The 11,321-nt window shown below is 36.6% G+C and overlaps 1 protein-coding gene across 2 annotated transcripts; it reads right to left on the reverse strand.

Annotated features, from left to right (window-relative positions):
* On the reverse strand, positions 1-9,492 carry LOC110449069 (toll-like receptor 4). Of its 2 annotated transcripts, none has more exons than XM_021495659.1 (3): positions 9,280-9,492; positions 6,875-6,931; positions 1-4,611 (listed from the first exon to the last, which is right to left on the reverse strand). In XM_021495659.1, the coding sequence occupies exons 2-3, from the start codon at positions 6,897-6,899 to the stop codon at positions 1,907-1,909; spliced, it is 2,730 nt and encodes a 909-aa protein (XP_021351334.1). In that variant the 5' UTR covers positions 6,900-6,931; positions 9,280-9,492; the 3' UTR covers positions 1-1,906. The 2 variants fall into 2 exon arrangements, with proteins under 2 accessions (XP_021351334.1, XP_021351332.1); XM_021495657.1 differs by lacking the exon at positions 9,280-9,492 and adding an exon at positions 8,645-8,677.
* Between the last annotated feature and the right edge of the window lie 1,829 nt (positions 9,493-11,321).

Here is an 11,321-nt window from a genome sequence, read left to right on the forward strand (position 1 = left end):
AAATTTAATGATTTTTTAATCGATAAAATGAAAAAACGCAATGACGACGATACCGGTTAAATAAGGGTGAGTACCTTAATGTTAAGGTATTCAATTTCAATTTCAACAAATTTTATTGACAATATAAGCAATTGTCAATAGGATCAGACATCAGGCATAGCCTATCTAAGTCCTCTCCTTAAAGTGACAACAGGTGGTAAGAAACACAGACATATATTTGTACATTGATATGATGTTTGGGATAAGGGGAAGTAACTCCTTGATGTAAACAGACTTGTTCAGTATTCTTGAGATTTAATTTGAGATATTTACTAGACTATTATCTTCAGTGAATAGTTTCAAGTATTAGACAATGAGTTACTGGTATTCATATAAGGTAAATTGTTGAGTATAAATATTTGGTGATATTGGATTTATTCCCTCAACAGATACAGGCCATACAGTCCATATGTATAACACACTAGCCATCACACACTGTTAAGGATCAAAAGCCAATTTCAGCAAATAGATATAGAATTTGTAAATAGGGCTACACCAACTCCTGTAAGTAATGTAGTAATTCTTTAATTAAATGTGTATAAATCTTTTATACATATAACTTGAAAAAAACCCAGAAAAAAACCGAATGTAAGAATGTATAATTATGTTCCAAAAAATAGTAACGGGAAGTCAAATATTATATTAATGAAAATCTTTTTGATTGCGATATAAAGTTTGATACATGAGATAAGATATCTCTATTTTGTATATCATTACAACTATTACAACCATTTAGTAGGACATTTATACACAGATGATTGTGTCATGATTCAAACTCTAGTGGAGAGTCTGGCGAATATTATTATATTGATTACATTCAGAAAAATAATGTGCAGCAGTTTCGAAAGATCCGTTACACTCTCACATTGGAGATATTAAGGTTTTGCTGTGATCATTATAGTTAAACATACACGAAGTCAACATTTGACTCTTATTTCAGCATTTAGTAGAATACTTCAATCTGATTTGAACATGAATGAATTAAACTTTAATTTAAAAGTATATTTAATGTACAGACAACTAAGTAATATTAACAATATATTTACAGGTGAGAATGCAAATGAGTAAGACTACGATCTTGCCAAACCACGAAATGTAAGAACGCCTTCAAACTAAATTTGAGCAAAATCAAACAATATCTGATTTCGACCCTTAGATTATGGAGGCTATCTTTGATAAAATTGATAGATGTTTGTTCTTCAATAGTCCAGCACAACAAATTTCTGAAAAACGGAAAATGAGTTCGCAACGTTTTTAACTGATAAAAAAATAGTCACTTGCACTCCACCTTATGCCAATAAATATGAAATATGCCATGTTTCCTTAAAATCAACCAAGCAGTTTAAAAAAAAAAGCAATACAAGTAACGCGTCGGACAAAAAGTTTGCGGAAGAATTATGAAAAGGAGGTAAAATAATTAAGACCCCACTTTGTTCGAGGACTGACTTATTGAGAAGCGGAATATTAAACAATATTTGTTGAATTGTTTAGTCTGTGATGATGTGTAGTATTCTCACATCTATGGAATATGAGAGAAAATACTGCCTTACTGGCAAGCTTGCTTTTCCAGCAGTGCGGTATAGCCCGGGGACCCGCTCACTAGTTCAGCAACGTCGAGCGTGATCACTAGTTGGATGGGGGACTGCCCGCACGTTACATAAGGTGGTAGCGGTGTGTGATCATGGAAGACCAGTTCTACACAGAGATGACCTACGGGATTCCCCAGGCTATGTGTCGGGACGAGTCTTCTCGGAGGGGGGAATAATGTAACATCTAAGGAAGATGTGGGAAAATACTGGCTAATTATGGGTTACAGTATATGTCAGATGCTGGTGAATCCTACTGCCACGATGAACTAGGCACGTATTTATACGTTAATTGTCGGATATGGAGAAATCGACTTAGCCATTTTGTCCCAGAATACTACCTGACCGTGGGTGTCGTCACGGGGATACTCAATGTAGGATTCATTATCTATCAGGTCCATCATTGTAAACGGTAACTCTCTGGACGGAATATCCTCATAGAAAACCAGCAAAACAACGGTGTTACCTCCCCTTGAATATATACTCTCCATTCGGGCCATGTTGAATTCATACTTACACCAGTAGGAATCGAGATATTTCCTAGACAGTAAGACGACGGTTTTCCGACTTCGGTGAATAGCATTAGTGATGTTTTGCGCTATCTCCTGTCCGGGGATAAAGTCCCGTTGATGAAGACACAGTTTTAGTCCCTTACTGTCTTCGAGATTGGGAACTACCTGTTTTAGAACAAACAGATAATCCCCCGAACAATAAGATATGAAAGCATCATACTCGTAGTCATCATCGTCAACCGCACTAACGACAGGGGTGTAACCGCCACGTCGGATCCTTGCCAGGTAGAACAGGTACCGTAGTTTCCACCTGTACCGGTACACGATACCGGAGATAGTCAGGGATATTGACAGTACGATCATTGATCCAAACACGGCTATAATACCGATGTAGCTGTCACATGACTTTGTTACTTCAGTTAAAGTTTGGTCAAAGTTTGAAAAAGATATTCGAGTTCCATTGGGAAATTCGCATTCATACGTATGAAAATTGACAAATAAACCTTTGTTATGATCTAACCATTTCAGGTAGTCTAGCTGGTCACAGGAGCAGGTCATACGGTTCCCTTCTAAATTAAGCGTCACATTGTTGCCCCTTAACTTATCGATCTGGTCCCTCTGGTCCGGTTTGATCGTTTTCAGTTGGTTATGCGTCAGGTCCAGATACTGTAAGTGTTTCATATGTGACAAGTCCAAACTAAACTCGTTTAACGCGTTATTACTCAGGTTTAGAATTCTCATTTTGTATTGGTTCTTTAGAAGAAGTGGCGGTAAATTGTAGATGTGATTTGAGGATAGGTCAAGCATTTCTAATTTCGTCAAATTCCTGAAGATGTTTCCACTAGTATCTTTATATAGCACAAGTCCTAACAAATTGTTCTGAATCAATAGCGTTTTGATAACATTATCCAAGGAAAAGAAATACTCGGAAACGTAAGTACAATAGTTATTCGAGAAATCAATATATTGAACACGTTTCAAATTGACCAATGGGCCTCTCAATGAATGGAATAAGTTATTACTTAAGTCAAGAATTCTAATATTATTTTTTTGGGCATCTACAAAGCCTATTTCAAAATTCATTGCATTGTTACTGTAATAAAACTCTCTTAACGAATGAGGAAAGGGGAAATTGGTTAAAATGTTACTGTTGTGACCTAACTTCCGAATAGGATTTCTGTTACAGCTGTGTAATTCTGAAGTAGATTGGCCGAATGTTATCTGGTTGTGGGACGATGGTGGTGCCCGCCAATCATTACAGTCGCTACTGCCTGACTCCAGATTATGGGGACTCCCCTGATGTTCCGCATGGATGATCTCTATATTTGGCATTCCGGACATAAGTTCAATATAGTACAGTCCGAAAGATAGGTCGTTGTCGGCGACGGATAGAAATTTGAGAGTTCTTGGGAGTTCTCTTGCCGCACCGGTTTCAAGCACAGACAGCCGATTACTCCCTAGGTACAAATGTGTGATGTTAGTGTAATACAGATGTTTTATATCGTCCTTGTGTATCACTGTACTAGGACCAAATGTACAGTGTAACCGACTGACGTCCAGGATACGTACTGGGGTGTACTGAACGTCATTTGAGACGTTTGATAGGACTCGAAATGTCAGACATTCGTTAGAAGAAATATTAAGTGTGTGAAGAGATTTAAAATCACGAAACGTTCCGAGTTCAATCATTTGAATATTGCAATCAGAAATATCCAAATTAGCAACATTAGAAACACTCCGAAAGAAGCTGGATCTTACAGTTCTGATGTGACATACCCCCGTTTTTCCGGATAAATCTAAAGTACTTAACTGAGTCAACAGCATAAAACTATCATCAAAACCTACTAAATCCACCCCATCTACCAGCAGTGTCTCTAGTGATTTCAGTTGGGAAATACTGACTGGAAACTGTAAGTGTCTTATTGCAAACTTCATATTGTTCCGTTTTAAATTCAACTTTTTCAAACTAGACAATCCCTGAAAAATGTTTTCGTTATACGTCGCTTTAGTATATTGCAATTTGTTATTGCTTAAATCCAAGTTTTCTAATTTGTTCATGTCCTTGAATGGGAATCCGATGAACGTTTTTAACTTGTTTTCTGAAAGGTCCAGATATGCAACCGAAGTTGGAACCCCTTCACCGGAGAAGTTTGTAATCCTGTTTCCCTGTAGATGGATAACTGTCACGTTAGGGTGAAAACGTGGAACTGTTTCGATATTTAAATATGAACAGTCGGCCACGAGAACATTGTCCTTAGTACGATGGCAATTACAAACGTTCTCGGCTGTACAATGAAATGAAGCCTTTGTTACGTCAAGGCTTGGATGATTGGCTGTAATAAGATCGCTCCTGATTGGTTGTTGTAAGGTCGCTCCTGATTGGCCGTGACCACTCCGAATTTTCGAGTAAACCCCGTCGGTGACCTGACTGTGAACCTTTGGTATGTTGAAACATCCAGTAAGCAGGATGATCCCTGGAAATAAATATCGAAATTAAATTGTGTAAACTATAGCACGTTATACGGAAACCGGTACGGGTCACAGAGAAAAAAAACACCGTAGCTATATTGTAATAACGACTTACCATCTTAATTTGTAATAACAAATTAGCTATCTCGTGATAACGACATTGGACTTGTTACTACCTTGAAATAATCCACTAGCGAGTGGTAATTACAAGATAGTAAGTCGTTATAGCGAGATATTTTTATCGGTTGCCCGTCCCGGGCTTTCGTAGATTTGTTAGATCAACCCCACAATATCTTATACTGACATTCTCCTGCATTACATTTGTACTAATCCTCATAGGCAGAACAAATGGTCGGAGCTACAATTACGAAATAATTACAAAAATAGTATAATGACGATTTAACTAGTGTTATGTAGAAACTAACTATAAAACAGACTGTGGGTGACAGTTCCACTGACTAAATGTATACAAATAATACATATACTATATACAATTGTATAATGTTTACAAATAATACAATTCTATAATGTATACAAATAATATATATAATATATACAATTCTATAATGTATACAAATAATATATATAATACATACAATTCTATAATGTATACAAATTATATATATAATATATACAATTCTATAATGTATACAAATAATATATATAATATATACAATTGTATAATGTATAAAAATGTTATATATAATATATACATTGTATAAAATTACCTCTCACGTCCTATCTCTGTAGGGACCATTCCTCTGTGCATGCTTTAATATCTTACTGTACTGTTGCTGAATCATATTTTGCGAGCACGAATTTGAAGGTCACCTGACCTTGAAATTCCATGGACAGCACTACCCTTTACCCCTTATTCATAAACAATCATTCTTTCACTAAACAAGATGTATCTGGCTAAACCAAAAGTTGTTAGGAATTTGAGTGTCTCGCGAAGATTACCCCTCATGCTTTTATTGAATATAACACTATATCCTGGTGTGCTATACAATAGTGTGTAACAATAAATACTGATTTTTCTTATTTTCTATCAATGGATATAGTAATCACAGTCATATATATATACACACTTTCCTACAAAGCTGCCCTATGTGATGAAAATGTCAACAGGATTATTTTAAGAGATGCTGAGGTGGTTTTTTTCGGAACACTAGACATTTAAATACAATAGATGATACAGTATGTTAATCACGATAGCTTTGTTATATTTGAAAAAGACTTGTTCATCGACTTGATAAATTTAATCAGCATTATCCGAATTTATATGCAATAAGGCTGAATAATGAATAAATCCATTTGAGCATGTATGTTGCTGTGTTTTGCGCATCTCTCTCATATTGCTTTTGTCTATTTGAAATTAAAAAAAGAGTACAATTGTGTAGGTTATGCAGTCTAAAGTATCAAAGACTTTTGTGCTGGTACACGTGGACGTCAGGTCAAGTGGTTGTGGCTGTGTGACCAAATATATATATATACGTATGTGTTCTTAATGATAACATTGCACTCGTAGAGATTTTATACGTGGTTGTGTTTGTGTCCTGCTTAGTGTTTGTTTAGATATTCAGTTATCTCCCTTTGCCTGATCAATTAATTATATATTTTCCATTTCACAGTATACTCAATTTTAATTGATTTTTAAATCAATCGTAAATTGTGGTTGACACCAATGGCGAGACTTATGTAGGCTTGCATGTTTTTCGGTCTTTTGAGTGTAAAGTACACATCAATACTCTGAAATGTTTTGTTAATGGAAAACTGGTACATGTATCTCTCTCTGTTTTTCTAACTACCTTTTATTTTCCGGCTACTTGCTTGGCAATACCGCACTTTTGGCTTTATTGTCGAACGTTCGCCCAAGTGAAGAAGGCAACGAGTCCTTAAAATGGTAGTTGTTATTGCCTGCTTAACGTTCAGCTTAAAAGGTAACGGCAACGATTGGTTCACCAGTCAGTATACTGTGGTCGATCGGAATGCTGTGCTGAATGCCTTCGACAGGGTATTTCAGTGAGATAGCACTATAAAGTCGGCATCAGATCCGCACTATCACAAGGAGGCAATTACACCATCATACCCTGTCTCCGGCACACATACAAGCATGTACGCATTCACAACATACATGGAGGCACGTCCTTAAATGACCATAGTCGTTAGTAGGACGCTAAACAATATACAACCACCCATGTATTACATGATTGTCATTATTGTAACGTTATAGGTGTATCTGGTTTATTTTAATGATAGCATACTTACCACAATATATCTCAAACAAGCACATAGTGTCAGCTACTATATCCAATTACTCTGGATCTGGGGGAAAACAAAGACAGATATAATTTAAGTCTAATATCATCAGGATATTATTTACTTGATCACTGAGTCTATTAGAAAATGTTTTCACTCATATTCTATCAAAAACATTTTGTGATGAATTTACACTAGAGTTACTAAAAACATAGACGTTAGACATACCAATTAGATCGCAAATATAAAATATATGAACAAATACATTATGATAATTTAATCACCAGGCGCGGTCGTGAGTGTCGTGTATTGTCGATTCCTGCTTGCAAGCTGAGTGTTGTCATCCGCAGGTACCTGATAGTTTGTTGCCGCTGTATTTGGACCTTAACTGGGGTGGTCAGAATGATTTTACAGAGGGGTTTGGATCGCCATTTGGTAAAAGAGTCACCCAGTGATGATGTATATGCGAGAAGGTTAGAAGAATTTCGATATCGAGGAATCGATCCCACCTAGTTTTGCTTTCAAAAACCATATTTCTAGCCGATACACGAAAACATGCTTAGTACTGTTAGAAAAAATGAAATTCAATAATGATCCTTGTAATGAAACTGACTATGTTAATATTGTTAAAACGCGCGTGAACGATGTGATAGAACAATATACTACAAATCCAGATGTCGGAACACATGAAGCACAAGTGATCTTCAATGTCCTGTAAGGGAGAGAAACTTATCCTCAATGTCCTGTAAGGGAGATAAACTTATCCTCAATGTCCTGTAAGGTAGATAGACCTATCTCCAATGTCCTGTAAGGGAGAGAAAACTATCCTCAATGTCATGTAAGGGAGAGAAACCTATCTTCAATGTCCTGTAAGGGAGAGAAACCTATCTCCAATGTCCTGTAAGGGAGAGAAACCTATCTTCAATGTCCTGTAAGGAAGAGAAAACTATCTTCAATGTTATGTAAGGGAGGGAAACCTATCTCCAATTTCCTGTAAGGGAGAGAAACCTATCTCCAATGTCCTGTAAGGGAGAGAAACCTATCTTCAATGTCCTGTAAGGGAGAGAAAAAACATTCAATGCCCTTGAATCACAGTGTNGTCCTGTAAGGGAGAGAAACCTATCTTCAAATTCATGTAAGGCAACTTCAATATTCAATGTCCTGTAAGGGAGAGAAACCTATCTCCAATGTCCTGTAAGGGAGAGAAACCTATCTTCAATGTCCTGTAAGGGAGAGAAACCTATCTCCAATGTCCTGTAAGGGAGAGAAACCTATCTTCAATGTCCTGTAAGGGAGAGAAACCTATCTCCAATGTCCTGTAAGGGAGAGAAACCTATCTTCAATGTCCTGTAAGGGAGAGAAACCTATCTCCAATGTCCTGTAAGGGAGAGAAACCTATCTTCAATGTCCTGTAAGGGAGAGAAACCTATCTCCAATGTCCTGTAAGGGAGAGAAACCTATCTTCAATGTCCTGTAAGGGAGAGAAACCTATCTCCAATGTCCTGTAAGGGAGAGAAACCTATCTTCAATGTCCTGTAAGGGAGAGAAACCTATCTTCAAATTCATGTAAGGCAACAACAATATTCAATGTCCTGTAAGGGAGAGAAAAACATTCAATGTCCTTGAATCAGAGTGCTTAACAAGGCCGATACAATGTATTCGATAATAAAGGTAGCTTAACGTTTGTTATATTCCTACGAACCTAGGCAGTTATCAGTGTATTGAATCGGATAGATTGTGATTTAACTATAACCTGTAACAGTTAGTCAATACTCTTACCTTCATCTACGACCAGTTCTGTCTGGATGACGTTGCGCAATTCAACTTTACTTCCGGGATGGGTTTATATTAAGACATCAGGGCTCACAAGCTTTAAACAGGTTATTTAAATTAATTCCGTATGTATACGGAGTCTTTGTATTTAATAAGTTAAGCGGTAAGTGCGGCCCAGATTCTGCACTGTTCGTAAGCTTATTGTTAACAGTTAAGGAATTCGTAGGCTATTGATGTGATAGGACAAAGCGATCACATTTTTGTCATATTTACCAATCTACTTATTAACAATACTTGTTTTATGAAAGATATCCGCGAAGTTATTGAGCACAATATATGGAAGTGATTCTTAAATAAAATAGGGATATGAGAAGTAACAGTAGTTGTAAACTTGTAGAGCCATGTTCGATACTCCACCTACGTTGTGCAGAGAGTGAAAGTGAGCCTCACCCCTGCAGTATCGAGAAAGGGGTACAGCCGGAGAAATGTAAATACATATTCGCTAATGTCTAGTAAACAAGGGTTAAACAATTAAGTAGTTAAAACAAGTAGTGTACAAGCTGGAATAATTATATTCAATGCATAGTATCATGTTCATTAGTTTTCCACTTTAGTGATAATCAGTCATTACACCACCTTACCTTGGCTTTTACAGAAACAACCGGGACCATGATGGGGGTGATACCGTATAACAGAGAGATGTCTACACTTTGTATAAAGCTGCGATGCGGTTTGTTACGTATGCCTGGCTTTTTACGTGACACGATATAAACAGAAAACGTCTGCAATAGCTAAATTAAAGTTAAAACGATATCCATCAGGAATGGGAAACCCTGTGTTGTTGAATGTTAACTTCCTGTAAGCCTACACGAAATCAGTGTATGTAATCAGTCGAACGTGTAACGTATTGGACCACGATCTACGGTCGGGCGCTCGTTTGTGGGTTTACTTGAAAGAATTTAACTATGGCACAATATGTAAAAAATTGAATGGAGAGTAAGCTAATGATAAACTGTAACAAAGTGATCACCATATCACTTCTTTCTTTAAATTTGCTGAACGTATCAGCATGATAAAAATATTCGAAAGAAATCATAATCAACGGTGTTACGTGTGGTGCAAGAATAGCTTTGTCCCTCTGGACCTCCCGGCTTGTATTCTTTTATTTCACCATTTTCCTCCATCACTACTTTCTATCTTTATTCGTCCTTCAGAGCTGTCTGTCTATATTTGTCCTTCGGAGCTCTCTATTTTTTGCATTTAAAGCTCTCTGCTTTTATTCGTCCTTTGGATCTCTCTATCTTTATTTGTCCTTCGGTGTTCTCTTTCGTTATCCTTCCTTTGGGTCTCTCCATCTTTATTTGTCCTTCGGAGTTCTCTATTGTTATTCGTGTAGTTAAAGGTGTATCAAGGTACTCCTGCAAAATTCTCAGTCAGTATCCGTTTTATGGTGGTTGTTGAAGTATATTTCACATCCGTAGCCCCCAGTCTGTTTAGTCCTCTATTTGTTTAGAGATTGGTGTGTCAATCTATTTCAGAAATTGTCTACTGGTGTGTGTGAGAAACTATCGAGAAAGGGAAAATTTTACGATCAGAAATCAACACATCATGCTAATCAGAATAATAAATAAAAGCATTCACTAATATTAGATGTTCATCACCATCATAAGCAGATGTATACTTGCTTGTAAAAAAAGGGAGGGGGGGGGGGCGGACGAGGGTGTTAGTGAAACAGACAGACAGATAGGCGAGTGGGAGAGAGCGATACATGTCCAGATTTCCCGATATCATTTCAAGATTTCAAGATTTCAAGATTTTATATTCAATCCAGACACACTTTTCGTGTGAAACAGGAGGTCAATCTTCGGATACATTTTATAATGACAGACCAACTGAATGATAGATTGGTGCATTTTAAAGGAAAGGCATACATACAAAGCATACATACTAGAACACGCACCTTTTTGTCTTGTCAAAGGTCTATTTCAATCTCACCTGATTTCAATTGAATAAATACTTTCTATTATAACGACAACTTATACAATTATGCGCACTACTAATAAAAAGCAAACGAGATTTGATGTTCACTCGAGTCTAAGCCTCACTAATGAACGAACATTAGGATCACGACTGTAGAAAAGGAAATTGTTTTCAAAGTAAAAATTCATTCAACATAGATTTCGTACCTTAACCAGAAATACGTGTTTTGTTACGATTAAGTTAGTTGGGTCGATTTTTCTACATGGAATGTTTCCATCATTTGGTTGGACATTTATTGTTTGTACAGATACCATACAACTATTTACTGTTACTGTGCTGCTATTCTGTAAAAGTAGTAAAATCTGTAGAATACCAGGGTGTACAAATGTGACACAATTGATATAACTCGTGGATTTCTGTGAATAGCGAGAATGTTGAGCGTGAACTAAAGCTGGAGATATTTGTATATATTTATGAATTATCCTCACATATATGGATTAAACAATACATGTTTTGTCAATCCTAGAATGGAGTGCATATTTGTGGACAGTTCAATTGAAAAAACGATGTGTTTTATTTACCTTATCATTTTAAATTCATTTTAACGTGAGTCAAGTTGCAAAGGAGCGGCAAATAATGAACATACCATCAAGAAGAGTTATAAATAGATTAGGAAATTCCCAACTGTTCTGCGAACTCACAT

Source organism: Mizuhopecten yessoensis, unplaced genomic scaffold (genome assembly GCF_002113885.1).
Source record: "Mizuhopecten yessoensis strain PY_sf001 unplaced genomic scaffold, ASM211388v2 scaffold4477, whole genome shotgun sequence".
Lineage (NCBI taxonomy): Eukaryota > Metazoa > Mollusca > Bivalvia > Pectinida > Pectinidae > Mizuhopecten > Mizuhopecten yessoensis.